The following is an 18,091-nucleotide window of genomic DNA, read 5'->3' as shown; positions in this document are numbered from 1 at the left end:
GTCTAAAATGTTGTTAAATGTTGTTGCTAAGCACGTTGCCATGGAAACGCAGAACACAATATCAAGTTAATACAAAACTCCTGGGACCAAGCAGGTTGAATTGATGTACCAAATGTGTGGGTGCACATTTCCTTTTAGGCAGAAGATGATTGAAAACTCTCAGCCAATGAGAGAGCAGCGAAGGAGGAGGGGGCGGTTCCTGCCTTCTGACTAGTGTTAAAATGTCAGCTATGCTGCTAGTTTTAAGTGTATAGAGCTGGCTGGCTGGCTGGCTGGCCCCGGATCATGACAGATAGATGAAATCATTTGCGTTTAGAAGGACTCTTAGGGAGTTGGAACTGTATCTGTCATGAACTGAACTAGGAAGACCTGTGAAGACGCCAAACACAATAACAATATATTTAAAAAAGTCTTTATTTGAAGCAGAGTTACCAGAGTCGGGCGAGGCTGGAGACAGAGTCGGAGAGGAGGCGAGAGTCAAAACCAGATCAGACATGCAGATACGGGGAACAGGCAAAAGGCGAGGTTGAGGACAGGCGAAGGTCGTGGAGGCAGGCAGAGTTCAGGCAGGGGTCAGGAGAAAAACGAGGTCTGGAGGCGGAGATCAGGCAGGGTGAATTGCTGGAGAATTTACTGGCACAAAGTCTTCAATAATCTGGCACTGAATGACTGGATGGCTGGTTCTTTTGTAGCAGGGGAAACAGGTGTGAGTGATGAGCTGAGGAGTCAGAAGCAGGTGAATTGGATGAAGCTGATTGTGGTAGTCAGGGAAACAGGGCTTGGCTGGGGCTTGATGATGAGACCAGGTGTGCTGCATGAAGAGGAGGGTGAAGGATTGGGAGTCATGACAGTATCAGCTTTGTTCTGTAGGAACCGTTTGCTGTGTCAGCTTCAGCGTGTAGCAGGGTTTTTGACAGCTTGTCAAAAATGCCCTGGGTTAAAGAGGGTTCGCTCCGGATGGCCTGTCTGTAGCTTTCTCTAGAACCGATTCACCATCAAGTGAGCTCTGTTTTAATATTATCATATTATTATTTCTTGGCCAACCGGGACGTGCCATGTTAAGGGGTGTTAACAAGCAAACCTCAGAACCAGGGCCCGACCGATATATCGGCCGGCCAATATTATTGGCCGATATAGGGGTCATTAACACTATCGGCTATCGGCCAAAAAGACGGCCGATATGGCCGATATTGCGCTACCTATCCAGCAGATGGCGCCAGCTTTATGAACTCATGTTGTGTGGCTCCATTCCGCGGGGGGTGGAGCCACCGTCACAGCACATGCAGCGGGGCAGCAGAAGCAATTCGGTCAAGCAGAGAGGACGGTGATGAGGAAGCAGGAGGTAAATCTTCAGTTTTAAGCATATTTGTTGTGTCAGTGGTAAGTTGAACGGTAAAATAAGCAATGACAAAAGTATGTTTCCCCTCAACATGCTTCCTATGTTTATTGTGTGCCTCGTGGCCTCGTATTGAAAAGTTAACCTGAAAAAATAAAATAAAACCGCCGCAGCATTACGCTCTATGCAGAGCTCATGCTGCTTCCCCTTTAGTCATGCAGGGCAGTTAGTGAGTAACATTGGCCTTTTTCTGGAAGACATTCTGGAATATTCTCAGACAATTTCCTCCGCTCTTCTTCAGCAGTCTTTTCAAATTCACGCGGTTCACCCAAGGCTCACGAAAAAATTAGTGCAGACGCCGAAACGATCTCTGCAGGGCGCGGGCTGGAGCACCGGCGCGCTGCGCTTCGGCGGCCCATGTGGCCTATAGAATAGGATAACAAGGGCGACGAATGAAGGCAGTCCCCGTTTCGCGGCGCTTCGGCAGCACACGACCGTTGTCGCAGCTGAGGACGGGCGAGGAGGGGTTGGCAACAAAGCAATGAAACGCTGTGCAGGGAGTCCCCCCTCCTCTCCCTAGCTGGGAGAGGAGGGGGGGCGGTAATACGAGAAAATAAACATTCCTCTCTACAATAGAAGAAATCTATTGTATATTTTCAGCCTTATATTTTACATAAGGCTTATACATTGCCACATACTAGTCATTTAACGTATCTTATTTTTATTTTCCTAATACTGTCGGCTTTGGAAAGGATCAAAACACAAAAGTGTAAAACGCCACAGACTCAGAAAACAAAAAACTTGAATGTTAGATTCATACTGACTGAGTTTGTGTGTTCTGTTATTTTTGAGATTGCAAAATAAATCTTATTTGCATTACTTGGAAAACCTAGTGAGTTATTGAGACAGTTCTTTGGTGTGTAACAGAGAAATAACTTAGCATAAAGGCAGAGAATGAAGGGTTTAATCTTAAGAACATTTGTATTTATTTCTTTTTTGTGAGGGAGATTTATCGGCCATTATATCGGCTATCAGCCTTTGTTAAAAGTTTTATATTGGTATCGGTCCCAAAAAAAGCATATCGGTCGGGCCCTACTCAGAACATCATGCCTTCTTTCAGATACAGGATGCTCTGATTTGCGGCTATGAAAAAATCTATGTGTCATGACGTTGAACTTAACTTTAATTTATCTCTAATGAACCTTGTGTCTGAGTGTAGATGATGATTCACTTGTCATATCCAACATTACTGATCATCATATATAAATCTTTCAATGTAATAATAACCTTCATTTCAAACTTCAGTAATTTAAGCACAGATTAATCAAGACATTATTATTATTCATATAACATTTGTTCATTCATTTCACGATTAATTAACTCATATGAGCTGAAAATAGTCACTTTATTCAGAGTGAGCAATCCTGCGGTGTTATCAAAAGAAGGCTCTGTTTAGCAACACAGCCTGACATCCTGGTCCTCCTGAAATGTCAACAAGGCTGCAGTATCCTTCTGGGTTTGTAGGAAGCTAGGATGTAAAATACACACTAGAGAATGGAATTTATGTCTGCAGATGACCGATGACATGTGGGTCAATCTGTAGGTGAAAACTGCAGTGTTTCCCCTAGGAATTTTTCCAGCTGTGGCGATGGGGGTGGGGTGGGGTGGGGGGGTGGGGGTGGGGGAATTATGACACATCTCTAAATAAAGTAAAAATTTCTAGTGCAGAGTGGAGACAACCCATAGAAGCACTAATTTGATCTCATTTCAGAGAAAAATAGAACAGGTTAGATGCATCTAATAAATGCTGCTGAGAATATCACTAATGTGGATCAAAGGAGATACACAGATAAATGCACCTCTTATTTATTATTTGGAGACTACATTTACTGCAGCTGGCAGGGGCAGAGTTTTTCCAATTGATAAACGGGATTTACAGAAGCATTTTAAATTTTAATAGGGGAAGACTGCAGGAGGGAGCGGTAAAATACAGGGGATCCCCAGCAAAAACAAGAAACTTTACGAGTCTGATGAAACCCGCTGGTTTTCCATCAGGCAGTCACGGGGCAGCTCCAATGACCCAGCGGCTGTGCTGGGTCAATGTTATCGAGCTCAGTCCGGCTCGGCCGTGAACGAGCCGAGGCAATGTCGTGCTCTGCTTAAGAAGAAGTGTTATTTTCCCGCTTCAGAAGAAGCGTCCAACGTGTTTTTACGCTTTCTCTGAGACATGTCACGTTGCTAAGTTGTTAGCGCCGCGTGCTAAAACGTCAATAGTGCAGCATAGCCTGCTGGAGGTTTTAAGGGTTCAGATGAAAACACCCGACCTCTCAGGCTGCTCACACATCGATCTTAAGTTGTCGCTGTTGCGCTCACGCCGTAATACAGTATTAGATGCGGTTAAAGTCAGACATGAAAAAATAAATACATTTTACATGAATAAGTGATGCTTAGCCTGGTGGGGGGAGGAAAATCTGACCTAATAAGCACTGGAGGAAACCCTGTCAAGATCGGCAACTCTCGTTTATCTTAATGCTATTGAAACATGTGAACCAAAAAGCATTATATCCACTGCTACCTTTCTAATTTTAAACTCAGTAACTTATGCTGTAACTTCACCTTGCCCTGCCTGCTCCTCCTTGCTGCCTACCAGCTGTGATCACAAGCGACAACATAGTAGTTCCCGCTTGTTCTTCGGGAAACGGTGCAAAAAAAAAAAAACTTGGGATCTTGTAGGCGTGGCGGTGGGATTTCAGCCGTGGCGGGCCGCCACGGCTACGGCTATGTAAGGGAAACCCTGAACTGACCATTGTTGGACGTTACACACAGGACTCAGCATGTAGTTTGGAGTTTAAAAAGAAAGTCCAACTTCTGCTCATCTCTACGCAGATCTCTAAAAAAGATCTAAATGGCTGGTCATTTATAACACATCCATAATATTTAGAAAGTAGTTTTAAAAGGTATTTGCACTGCCTTTGATCCTCATGCCCAAGTAAAAAAATAAAATAAAATTATAGTAATAATAATGACTTATGTTTCTGGCTCAGCCTGATTGTCTTATAACTGTTTGCAGCCGTGAAGGTGTGGTCCAAAGGCTTGGTTATTGGCAGATCAGCACCGTGGCTGTTAGTCTGTGTGTGTTTGGTTAACAGCACACATCTTAAACTCTGTTAAATCCCCTTTTTACATTACACCCCAATGAGCAAGCTTCTAACAGTCGATGAGACCCAGAGATTATGATTCCACTCCTCCATCCGTTTTCTTCTGCTTATTCAAGGTGAGGTTGTGGAGATAACAGGTCCAGGAGGGGAGGCCCATCATCTCTCTCCCCAGTGACATTCTCCAACTCCTCCTGGGGGATCCCAAACCATTCCAAGGCCAAAGTGAATATATAAGCCCTCCAGCAGATTTTGGTCTCATCCTGGAGTCTCCTCCCAGTGGAACATGCCTGGAAAACCTCCAGAGGAAGGTGACCAGTCAGATGCCCAAACCACCTCAACTGACTCCTTTTGATACAGAGGAGTGAATGTCCAGCACCAGGCTATGATGCTCAGGGTGAGCAAGCCCAGCTTCCTATGCACCTGACTTTGATCTCAGGGAGCCAAAGCTCAAGTGTGTGTGTGTGTGTGTGTGTGTGTGTGTGTGTGTGTGTGTGTGTGTGTGTGTGTGTGTGTGTGTGTGTGTGTGTGTGTGTGTGTGTGTGTGTGTGTGTGTGTGTGTGTGTGTGTGTGTGAATATGAATGAATGATTGTAGTGTAAAGTGCTTTGGAGTCCTCTCACTCAGAAAAGTGCTGTATACAGTACGTGCAGGTTGACCAGGTTTATCATTAGTCTTTCATTCTTTTACCAGAACGGTGTTCCTTTCTCCCTGTTCCAGGTGAGGTATCCTACCTGTTCTGGTGTTCCTCTTTCAGTGTCTTTGGATCACTTTTAGTCTGACCCTTTCCCTGAGGTCAGTTTGCAATGGTAACCCCTACCAGTGGCTGACGACACAACCCACCGGATCATGTGGCTCCTCAAATCCCTCCACCTTGTAAAGTGCTGAATCAGCAGAAGGGAGATCGTGATTCAGTTGAAAAATAAGTTATTGACGTGTAGATATAGTTTTGACTGATGTTAGACAAAAACACAACTCTTAACGGGGTAGAGAGTAGTAGTATTTCATCAAAGTAATAGTAAGATACGGTAAAAATCTAACTGAATGACTAGTTTTCAGTCGATGCGGTTTCTTCTCCACACGTACATGGATGCAAGAAGACAAGACGAATAGGAATGTCTGTACTTTATTGGACGGTCTGTCCCTGTGCAGATATGCTCCACTGAAGCATGCTGCATGTAGTGTGGTATAATCACTTTCCATCTCTTTCTCCTGTCATCACTCTGTCTTTGCTTTGCTACCTTGTTTATTTGCACACTAGTTCCGTTTTCTTCATCTGCAATACCCACTCGCAACTTTTTCCCCCATACACCCATCAAATAGCTGAGTTCACAATACGGCGCACACATACTTGAGAAACATGACAGCCCTCTCATACAGCAGTGTGTTGGTGATAGAAGTCAAACCCGGCTGTGAAATGCAAATAGTTTGTGTTAAAGCTGTGTTGTAGACGGACACCAAGGATGCTGCAGACAGGATACATTTTGAAGGCACACATAAGATATTTTGCCATCAAAAACTTGCCTAAAACATCTTTTAAATGCAAATTAAAGATGCAGTTTTTAATCAGGGTGTTTGTGTCTTGGTGTTACCTGCTATACATGTGAAAGCAGGTGCCGCTACATGCACGTTTTATTTGTTCAGTGTGCATTTGTGTTTTCTATCCTTGGTTTTGCACTTGATGTGTTTGAAAGTCACACTTTTATCTCTGCGATGGTTCATGTATGCATATGCCTGAATGTGTCTTATTACAGGCTCGTATGTCCAGAGGCCAGCACAGGGGTGTGTGTGTGTGAGTCGTTGGTGTTGTGCAGTATGGCGAAGGGGAAGCGATCACAAACACTTAAACCTGCAAATGGCCTTGATGTCCTGTTCAAAGCCGGCTGTGTTGACTGATGAGCCTGTTAACCCTGGCTGAAACAACTCCAGCGCGGGGGATTAGACAGCAGTGCCGGCGCTGGCTGTTCACAGCCCGTTTTGCATGGGAATTGTGCATATTTAATCTGAGGTGTGTCGAAGTGCAAAGACAAGCCTCCCTCTTCTCCGTTTCTCATTATGGATGTGTAATAGCACCCCGAGGCTGCGGGCCCTAATTCACCAGCCCCAGCCGCAGTCTTAATCTTACTCTCAGTCTCGGCCCCCACCTTCTCCTTGTACCCCTCACACCTACTCTCAGCCCAGATCCAAGTCCGTTTGAAACCATTTTATCATTCTGTCTCCTGTGTGGAATTCTTCTATATTTTATGACTCGAGATGTCTTTTTTTTTATTGTTGAATCTTCAGAAACCATCTTTATTCTAACTTTTTTTGACAGTGTAACTGAAAAGTAAAATGCATTTTAATGTGCACTAACTTGTGCTGAATGAAAGTCTTTACAAGAACAAAACTTAGCATCTGGGCATTTTTTAGTAAATGCAAAACTTCACAAAACTCCACTGTGCAACTTTTGTCTAATCTTTATTTGCCACATCATATCTTTATCTTGTGATGACTATCGTACGTATCATCCAAATGATCCTTGTAGTCTGTTTTCATGTTTAACGATGACAACACGTTTTTGCAGCTTCAGTGGATCATATTATTTCTGGAGTGTGTGCATGCGTGTGTGTGTGTGGTGTTGAATGCATGCATGTGTGCAGAAAAAACCCCATGCTGTGTGTGTAATTTCTTGTTTGTACATGCTTCCAAACATCTTAGGCCACTGCAGCGCAGGGATAACACGGAACAGGGCAGAGAGGTTGAATTAGACAAAAAAGATTGAGAGAAAAGGAACGAGAGAGGAGAAAACAGGATGATAACAAACGTGGCTCAGATTTCACAGACGCATATTTCATCAATCATGTGAATAAGTCGTGGTGATTATGCATGGCGGTGGCAGGTCGGGGGGGGGGCTGATTACCATACACCATAAAGGCTGCTTTCTTATCTCACACACACTGATTAGTTTCTGTCTCCAGATAGCCTCTCACTCTTCGCTCTTTCTCAGCACACACATACACACACGGAGACTCATCGGAGCTGTCGGCCTCTATCATACACACACTCATATGCCTGCATTTACATGCAAACACAAGGTTAGACACTCACATAGATTCAGTGCCGTTAAAAATTCCAATAAATAGAATTTACCTAATGATGAATTGTGTATAAGAAGCACATGAAGCAAACAAAAGTTATTCTGCTTTTTTAACTACTTTAATCAACAACAGCCCTTCAGAAGAGTGAGCTAAATGACAGAATGCTAATATCATCTTTTATAAAGCAACATTTATCCAGCATATTGCATAAATCGTTGCATCTTTCCTGTGTTTGAATTTAAACATGTCTTACTGTGAATGCTGTCCGACATTTTTTTTTCAAATGCACAGTCAGAAAAAACCCTGCAGGTTCCAATTTGTAAATACTTCATTTGAAGGCTTTTTTATAATGTCGCTGATATGCTGAGGTCACTGAATATTACTGATTAAAAAATGTAAGCAATGCACTAAATATTGTCCATAAATGTGGCTGTTTACGTTTTCCTTTTGAGCAGGATTGTGGTTAGTTCTCGTGTTTTTTCTTAGACTTTTAATAAAAAAGAAATTGGAGAATAGAGACAAGAATCACCAATGAATGAATGAAATGTTGTGCTTTCAATCTCAAAAATTAAAATGTACCCCTTTATTTCCCTGCACTCCTTACTCTTCTTCAGGCTGATTTATAATATAAACTAATTTGGTAACCAGGCAGGAGCAGTGTTGCTCCGTCTGAGTGCCTGCATGTGAGAAGTGTGTCTGGGATGCATTAGGGCCTTCTGACAGGGGCCTGGGTGAAATAAGTGAAATTAATGGAGCTCCTTTCATGTCGGACAAGGCCGCAGCACCCCTTTCACGCAGCATACAGTCACAGAAAAGTCAATACTTTTTTATTACTCCTCGCTTGCCCTACATTCCCCACTACAAGTGCTCTGCCCGCTAATTGGTTTCAATTTGCGAAGAAAGAGAGAGAGGGAGAGAGAAGGCCGAAGAAAGAGTGAGCAAGGACTCTATTGCAAAGAACACCGAAGCAAATAAATCAATCTCATATTTTTCTCTCTGCTGTCTTTTTTCATAGAGTAACATGGTGGCAGAGAGAGGCGGATGTGTGTGAGAGAAGTAGAAAAGAGAGGGAGAGGGTAAATGGTTGGTTAGAGCACGTCTGGTCCCAGGGGAGCGTAATAATATCTGGGAGCTTGTTAATGGAGACGAGTGGTTAAAGTGGGCCGGGGCCCTGGCCAGGTCACCCCTGGGGGTGTCTAACAACCAACTCAACATCAGCTGACTGGTCCCACTCAAGGCTCAGATATCTAAAAAATAGCATTTCAGGCAAATGCATTAAAACTTCTTTGGAATTGATCAGCTGACTTCTAAGTTAGTTTTGGACAAAAAAGAATGCAATCTCGTCCTTTTGCATTTGTTTTTTACTTCAGTTAAACAACTGATTCCGCTTAGATTTTATGTAGTCAGATAGAATTCTGCATGTAGACGTTTCACGTCTCAATTATGTAAAATAATTACCACATCTAATCTAAAGCACATAGGTCTGCATATTGCAGTGTGTGTGTGTGTGTGTGTGTGTGTGTGTGTGTGTGTGTGTGTGTGTGTGTGTGTGTGTGTGTGTGTGTGTGTGTGTGTGTGTGTGTGTGTGTGTGTGTGTGTGTGTGTTTACTGCTGCATGTATGTGTCCTGTCTGGCAGTGTGCTGTTCACTGACAGGCTAAACTTAAGTGGCAGTGGGGTTAGCCTCTTTCAGAAGCAGCACAGCCACAAATTGATGTGACACTTTGAACCCCACTCCACCACAAACGCACACACACACACACACACACACACACACACACACACACACACACACACCAGTCAGCCTCCAGTTAAAGGGAGGTTCCACCAGTCTCATTTTCCTTCCACATCCCAGCTTTCACAGCTCTGGAGCGTGGGACCAGGGCAGGTTGGGGGGTGTGAGCTACAGCATGTGTCCACGTATGTGAATGAGCTGTCACACAAGGCTGGCATCACCATCCAGTTTGCCATATCTCCCTCGGTTTGACAAGTCCCTGCTCTCTTCCCTGTGGCTAACACATGCACGCACACACACACACACACACACACACACACACACACATGTTCACAATGCCTCTCTCTGTTCCTGTTTCAACTGTCTATCATCTGTGAATATGTATTATTGTACTTTACAGATTTGTATACATCTACACACACACTGCTGTCTACACAAGCAGGCAGCCCCATGCTGCATTTTGCAGCATGAGTGTGTTTGACAGCACATGCAACGGGTCTAAAATCGGTGACAGTAACATCTCACATCACATCATTGTTGCTGATAAATAAAGCTTTCAAAGTAAATCTAAACGGAACAGGCTCTGATTTTTCTGCGCTTTTATTTTTGATATAAGTGTGTGCGTGTGTGTGTGTGTGTCTGTGGGAGATTTTCTCAGGAGTTGTTAGTGTCAGATCGAGGAAGGCTTCTGTTTGTTACAAGGACAGGCTCGTCCCCACCTCCAGGCGTCGACATTATGATGATTGTCATGGCGATGGAGTGTGAGTGACAGGCGGGATCACATGTGGTAGCCGCAGAGCAAGAACCTCGAACCGCCCCAGTCCCTGACATTAGTTTGTCCTTCATTGAAACTTTATTTTCATTTAGAACTATTCACCACCTTTGTTACAAATTCTTCCTTGTTTTTTTAAACATCTGTCTCTTGTCTCTCTCTCTCTCTCTCTCTCTCGTTTTGATGTTTTTCTTCCCTATTATTATCATCTTATTCTGGTCCATTTACCTTATATGTTACGCCACTTATTTGTCTCGTTTTCCTCATCCATCAGGATTTCTCCTGCTGGCTTCTTGAAACGTTGAGATCATTTTTTAGAGTTCTGTCTTGCTGTTGTGCAGCTGTCTTTATGATCCAAGTAATTGGTTGAGTGGGGAAGTTGAAGAACAGGTCAAAGCACACACAGTCATATCTGCACGTTGCATTCCCCTAACAACTAGGCCAACGACAAGATCACACAAGCAAGAGCAAAGTGGGGGTTTGACGGTGGGTGCATTTTTTTCTGTTTCTTTGACTCAGTAGTTGTGATTTTGCTAAGATGGATGCAACGAAGCTGGCTTTTACCTGTGCGTGCACTTTACCGCTGGTGTTTTTGTGTCCATCGCTGAAAGAACAAGAGCTTTTTGTGCATCGCAGCAGAAAAGGAGGTCAGGTTTTTCACAGTGGGTCGGGCATTCATCATTAGCCCGCTGTTGCTGCCGGTAATGTTGGCCGTTACAGCCATGATTAAGAGCCCCACTTGGTTCCAGCAGCCGGAGCAGACGCACAAACACGTGCACGTGTGTGGTACCAAGTGCTGCTCCAGTAAACTGAAGTTTACAGAAAATCCACCTTCACCCAATAAAGCATGCATTAGTGTGTGTGTGTGCTGTTTGAAGACAGTGTTGTTCATGGTGTCTAACGGAGTCAAGGCTTCAGGGCCTGATGAGAAACCTGTCAGAGTCACTCATGAAAAGAGCAATTCACCGCTCTATAACACCCCCCCCCCCCACACACACACACACACACGCACACACACACACGCACACACACGGTAATTGCACTGTGTTAGTGTATTTGTGAATTATAAAGGATAAAAGCACACCCTCATCCTCATTTATAAAACACGAGAACGATCAGTGGCAGCCATGTTCACGGGGACTTAAAATAGATATTTGATTTTCTCCCCAAGTTTCTAAATAAATCTTCTGAAAATCATCACATCACTTTGCATTTGATAGGTCCAACTGAACCCTTGCTGTTGCACGAATGTTGGTGTGCAGCCAAAGAAAGAAACATATTTATAAAGATGAGACGATGCCACACTTTGAGCTTCTTATTGGTCTGCTTCCCTTAAGTCAAGTTCATTCTTTTACACATTTATTTGTGGCAAAGCTCATTGCTAAAAGTAATTAATTGTCCTTTTTTATGTTTGTCTTGCGTGCCTTTCTTCCCCTCCCTTTCCTCTTCTCTCAGTAGATGAAGCCGCCCTCAGCACCTTTGATCAGGGCCGAAGAGGTGCGCTGACTTACCTTCTAACTCCCCGAGAAAATCAAGAGAAGTACCAATAAAGGAAGTGTTCATTATGTTGTGGTTCTCACAGTAGCTGTGGATATATTGTCCAAAGTTCAAAGGCTACTTGTCACGGTGATCATTTTTCATTATGTGTTCCTGATAAAGAAAAAAAATGTTTTACAGCCAAATTAATATTTATGTTTTATGAATTGGGACTGATTGGAAGAGACAGTGAGCGTGTTTAGATGCTCATGCTTGTGTACATGTCATGTTGCAGGTAACCCATGAAAAATGAGAATATGGTACAGAATCCATTTATGTCAGTAATTCAGCTTAGACTGAGAGACCATCTAAAGGAACCCTGCGAGTGTTTTGGGTTCATTATCTGATTATACTTTGACTCTAGAATATTCAACATTTTCACAATATTCTAAATATCTGAGACCGAATGTGGGGCTTTCAAAAGCTGTAAGCCATAATCACCACAATTAAAACAAATAAAGGCTTGAAAAATCTGGCTTTGCATGTGATGAGTTTGTCTCATATATTAATCAATCAATCAATCAATCAATCAATACTTTATTAATCCCAGAGGGAAATTAGAGTTTCAGTACACACAATTCAGAGATCACACATACATGGGCAAGACACACGACAAGAATTGATGACTGTGGTCATTCGCAACCCAAGTCGCGCTACCTTAATAGAGATAAGAAGGTTACATGAGGATTGGTTCAGGTGGAGGGAAAAAAAGCCTCTTCAGAGTTACCCTCCACCGGGAGAGCAGCTTTGCTCTGCAAAAAAAAAAAGACCTCAGACAGATATGCAACAGACTTCAGACAACACAACATAACATGAGACTCCAATAGGAGGGGGGGGGGGGCATCTACGCCGCTCATCTGCTGTACAGTCACAGGTGGGAGGGAGATCTTGGAAGAAGCAAAGAGTACATTGACTCCTACAGACTGATGACCTCGCCAGGCTGAAGTCCCCCAATCTGAAGGGGGGGGGGGGGGGGTGTAGGTTGGGTTTTCACAGCATCTGTCTGCATTCCTTCATGGGGGTTTTATTTGCTCTCCGCTCAACGCTACCAGGGCGTCAGATTCGGATAACAAGAATTTGTTTGGGTCAGGCTGAGATAATTTCCCTCTCTGCCTTCAGTCTTTAAACTGACCATTCCAGTCCTTCAATGAATCCAATTTTGGGTTTTTAAACCTGTCCATACCGTCCGGTGACTCTCTCCAAGATGACATCCATTTTGCGCACTAATACCGGTATCGCAGCTAGAACATTGTCCAGCTTACGATTCACCTCGAGTAACGTCCCAGTCTTTGAAGTATCCACATGGACGGTGCTTTCCGTGGGCGTGGGTCGCCCTCCAATTGCTCCCGTCTTCCCAAATTTCCAGCAAAGCAGATATCCTCCCACTCCAATCAGGAGAAATCCAGTGATCATCAGGCCGAATATCCACACGTCTCCGATATCCTCAATGGACAGCTGGCTGAAGTATTAGATTCACAGTTTAAGCTAGATTACTGAAATAAATGGTTTCATAAGCTTTAATATTCTACCTGAACTGCTCTTTTGTTGCAGTTAAGCAACAGTTCCTGAGCACCGTCTGCTCATAAAGATCATAGTAGCTTACAACAGGTTGTCAAGTCAGATTTATGAGCAAATGTTGTTAAATAGCTTTGCTGTCAAATTGTTTACACAAGTAAAAGAACAAGAGTAAGAAGTATTAAATTTAAAAATTTACTCAATCACAAGACTTATTTTTTATGTTGGTTAAGCCATAGACAAAGAAGCTGGTCTAAGTTTATTTTTTTGTGTGTGTGTGGTTATTTATTTTTTGCTGTTAAGGTTAAACTGCTTTAATTTGTTTCCTTTTAGAGCAATTTTACTATCTTCGTTTTAATGTTTCAAAAAGACTGATCACCAGAGTGGGAAGAGAGAAAGTCAAGACATCTGAAATATTGAAAGGGATTGTGCATGCCTGATGAGAAACCTGAATATGCAAATCAGAATATTCACGGGAACATGAGTAACCGGCATTTCCTTGTTTCAACTAAAGAGCATGAGTCAAACTCTGTGTCGTTTTACTTTGTCATCTTTGTTTTCTATTTATTGATTGAAGTGAAGAAATAAAATATACAAAACTAGAATGGAAAAAATTGAAAATATATGGAAAAAGAGACCTGATTTTAACAAACTGGTGACAGAAAGCCTTTTCTCAAATCGGTCAATAAGTGGTCAGTAAGTTGTTGGGCTGCAGATGTTGAATATTTTAATAATCAGGTGTTGAATCATCCGTTGATTTGTCCAGTGTATTTGTACACCAACTGTTTCTGACCTATTAAAGGCTGCGCTCTCCTCTCTGCTGTCAGATCCACACACTCTCTCATAGACATGTGTGTCAGGGCGCTGCTGAACACCAGCTCTTTTATTTATTGATTGATTGAAACTCTTTTCAGAACATTTATTTTTCATATAAAAAAGCTTTTACTTATGGGATTCTACACAGCTCTGCTCAGGAATGAGACACAAAGCAGTTTGTGCTTCGTTTTATTTATTTATTTATTTATTTTTTTTTTTTTGCTTCACCTTAAGCATGTTCGGGTCATGAACCAGTAATGGGTGAGAACACAGCCAATATTCACAGATTTCTTTTTTTCATGTTATGATTTTCATTCGGGCTGCACAGTGGTTAGAGCTGTTGCCTGGCAGCAAGAAGGTCCTCGGTTCGCTTCCCAGCCTGGGATCTTTCTGGATGGAGTTTGCATGTTCTCCCTGTGCATGCGTGGGTTCTCTCCGGGTACTCCGACTTCCCCCCACAGTCCAAAAACATGACTGTTAGGTTAATTGGTCTGTCTAAATTGTCCTTAGGTGTGTGTGTGTGTGTGTGTGTGTGTGTGTGTGTGTGTGTGTGTGTGTGTGTGTGTGTGTGTGTGTGTGTGTGTGTGTGTGTGTGCGTGCGTGTGTGTGTGATTGTTTGTCCTGAGTGTACCCCGCCTGATTGCCCGTTGACCGCTGGAGGTAGCCCCCCCCCCCCCCCCCGCACGCGGCCCCACGTGGACAAAGCGGGTTCAGACAAAGGATGGATGGATTTTCATTCAGGAAGCCTGAATACATGAGTTCAAACCATTACAGATTGCTAAGGAGAAGTCATCAGGAATTTTGCACTGAACTTTTCTATGTTTTAGCAGCACAACCTGTTCTCATTAATGTTTCTGTATCAGCTCACAAAGTGTTTGTATTAAACATCTTAATCAGATTAAAGGACTAATGTCCAAATGTGAAAAGAATTGTCACGGGGATCCAGAAGAGGAAACGTGGGTCCCCCTTCCCATGGGCTCACCACTCGTGGGAGGGGCCAAAAGGGTCGGGTGCAGTGTGTGACGGGTGGTAGTCGAGGGTGGGGACCTTGGCGGTCTGATCCTCGACTACAGAAGCTGGCTCTTGAAACATGGAATGTCACCTCTCTGGTGGAGAAGGAGCCTGAGTTGGTGTGTGAGGTTGAGAGGTTCCGACTAAATATAGTCGGACTCACCTCAACACATGGCTCTGGCTCTGAAACCAGTTTCCTTGAGAGGGGTTGGACTTTCTACCACTCTGGAGTTGCTCCCACTGAGAGGTGCCGAGCAGGGGTGGGCATACTAGTTGCCCCCCATCTTGGTGCCTGTACGTTGGGGTTTATGAGAGGGTAGCCTCCCTCCGCCTACATGTGGGGGGACGGGTTCTGACTGTGGTCTGTGCTTATGCACCAAACTACAGCTCAGACTACCCACCCTTTTTGGAGACCTTGGAGGGGGTGCTGGAAAGCGCTCCTTCCGGTGACTCCCTCGTTCTGCTGGGGGACTTTAACGCTCACGTGGGCAATGACAGTGAGACCTCGAGAGTTGTGGTTGGGAGGAACGGCCCCCCTTGATCTGAATTTGAGTGGTGTTTTTTTATTGGACTTCTGTGCTAGTCATAGATTGTCCATAATGAACACCATGTTCAGACAAAAAGGTGTCCATATGTGCTCTTGGCGCCAGGATACCTTATGCTGCAGCCCGATGATCGATTTTGTGGTTGTTTCATCTGACCTGCGGCCGCATGTCTTAGACACTCGGGTGAAGAAAGGGGCAGAGCTGTCAACTGCAGTGTACTACCAATAGTATCTATAGTGGGGATGGTGTGCTGCCGACCTCTACTCAGGACGTTGTGGATCGGTGGGCAGAATATTTCAAAGACCTCCTCAATCCCACCGACACATCTTCCAGTGAGGAAGCAGAGTCTGGGGACCTTGGGTTGGCCTCACAAATCTCTGGTGCTGAGGTCACTGAGGTGGTTAAAAAGCTCCTCTGTGGCAAGGCTCCAGGGGTGGATGAGATCTGCCCGGAGTTCCTTAAGGCTCTGGATGTTGTGGGGCTGTGTTGGCTGACACGGCTCTGCAATATCGCGTGGACATCAGGGCAGTCCCACTGGACTGGTAGACCAGAGTGGTGGTCCCCTTATTTGTAAAGGGGGACAGCAGGGTGTGTTCCAACTACAGGGGGATCACACTCCTGAGCCTTCCTGGTAAGGTCTATTCAGGAGTTCTGGAGAGGAGGGTCCGTCGGATTGTTGAACCTCAGATTCAGGAGGAGCAATGTGGTTTTCGTCCTGGCCGTGGAACACCGGACCAGCTCCATACCCTTAGGGGGACCTTGGAGGGTGCGTGGGAATTTGCCCAATAAGTCTACATGTGTTTTGTGGATTTGGAGAAGGCGTTTGACTGTGTCCCTCGGGGGGTCCTGTGGGGGGTACTCTGGGAGTATGGGGTACCAGGCCCTCTGATACGGGCTGTTAGGTCCCTGTATGACCGGTGTCAGAGCTTGGTCCGCATTGCCGGCAGTAAGTCGGGCTCGTTCCCAGTGAGAGTTGGACTCCGCCAAGGCTGCCCTTTGTCACCGATTCTGTTCATAACCTTTATGGACAAGATTTGTAGGTGCAGCGAATGTGTGGAGGGCATCTGTTTTGGAGGCCTGAGGAGCTTTTGCAGATGATGTGGTCCTGTTGGCTTCATCAGAACGTGATCTTCAGCTTTCACTGAAGCGGTTCGCAGCCGAGTGTGAAGCAGCTGGGATGAGAATCAGCTCCTCTAAATCTGAGACCATGGTCTTGATTTAGAAAAGGGTAGAATGCCTTCTCCAGATCAGGGATGAGGTCCTGCCCCAAGTGGAGGAGTTTAAGTATCTCGGGGTCTTGTTCACGAGTGAGGGAAAACTGGAACGTGAGATCGATAGGCGGATTGGTGCTGCATCTGCAGTGATGCGGGCCTTGTGCCGGTCTGTCGTGGTGAAGAGAGAGCTGAGTCAGAAGGCAAAGCTCTCGATTTACCTGTCGATCTACGTTCCTTTCCTCACCTATGGTCAGGAGCTTTACTTAGTGACCAAAAGAACGAGATCACAGATACAAGCGGCCAAAATGAGTTTTCTCCGCAGAGTGGCTGGGCTCTCCCTTAGAGATAGGGTGAGAAGCTCGGTCATTCGGGAGGGGCTCGTTGAGGTTGAGGTGGCTCGGGCATCTGGTCAGGATGCCTCCTGGATGCCTCCCTGGTGAGGTTTTCTGGACACATCCAACCGGGAGGAGACCTGAAGGTAGACCCAGGACACGGTGGAGGGACTATGTCTCTCACCTGGCCAGGGAACGCCTTGGGATTCCCCCGGAGGAGCTGGACCAAGTGGCTGGGTTGAGGGAAGTCTGGGCCTCTTGCCTTAGGCTACTGTCCCTGCAACCCGACTCCGGATAAGCGAATGAAAATGGACGGACGGACGGACGGTCGGCCGGTCGTGGCAGGTACATTTTATTAATTAGTAAAATCAGGGCCAGATCTACAGGGGAGCAACTGCCCTTTCGAGTGTGTATCTGTGTTGTCATGCGAATAACTGGCAACATGCCCATAGTGTACCTGCCTGTTTGTCCGAAGACTGCTAGAGATAGGCACTAGCCCTCTGTGACCTGCGTGGGTAAGCGGGTGTAGATAACAGATGGATGGTTTTAAAGCAGCGCAAACCTATTTTGTTACAACTGTTCAGCATGAGTTAACCCCGGGTCCTCGTCAGCGACTCTACCGGGCCATGCCGAGTACCTGCCACTGTTGAGGGACTCCACTGGTTCCTCAAAATGGCTCGCTGAGTGGAGACATGTACATGCTGTGTGTCTAGTGTGTAGATGTGTGTAGATACTGCGAAGTTCTGATAAAAGTGAAAACGCCTATTGCTGCCACCCTGCCCAGTTCCTTTAGTCCCTCTTTTTTCTAGATCCATCACTGCTTAGAATACGTGGGTTTTAGTAGTCAGTTTAATTTTGTCTCATAAGTGAAGGTAATTATTAAAAATGTCACTTACCAATTTTAAATATTTGTGAGCAGCTTTAGCTTTGAGAATGTTGAATTAAATGTATTAAAATTTTATTTCTGACGTCTAAAACTCCATAGGGATGACTGTAACTTGTGTGAATTATTTAGGTGTGCCTACAACTTTTCCTGAGAGTGAAAACTT

The 18,091-nt window shown here is 44.7% G+C and overlaps 1 protein-coding gene across 1 annotated transcript in view; it reads left to right on the top strand.

Annotated features, from left to right (window-relative positions):
• spata17 (spermatogenesis associated 17) overlaps positions 1 to 11,638 on the top strand; it is an 84,496-nt gene extending 72,858 nt beyond the window's left edge. Inside the window, 1 exon segment of the mRNA XM_054731875.2 lies at positions 11,532 to 11,638. Within this exon segment, the coding sequence (XP_054587850.2) occupies positions 11,532 to 11,535 (4 nt within the window). The 3' untranslated portion in view covers positions 11,536 to 11,638.
• The last annotated feature ends 6,453 nt before the right edge of the window (positions 11,639 to 18,091 follow it).

This window comes from Nothobranchius furzeri, chromosome 9 (genome assembly GCF_043380555.1).
Source record: "Nothobranchius furzeri strain GRZ-AD chromosome 9, NfurGRZ-RIMD1, whole genome shotgun sequence".
Classification (NCBI taxonomy): domain Eukaryota; kingdom Metazoa; phylum Chordata; class Actinopteri; order Cyprinodontiformes; family Nothobranchiidae; genus Nothobranchius; species Nothobranchius furzeri.
This window is presented reverse-complemented; position numbering and strand designations above follow the sequence as displayed.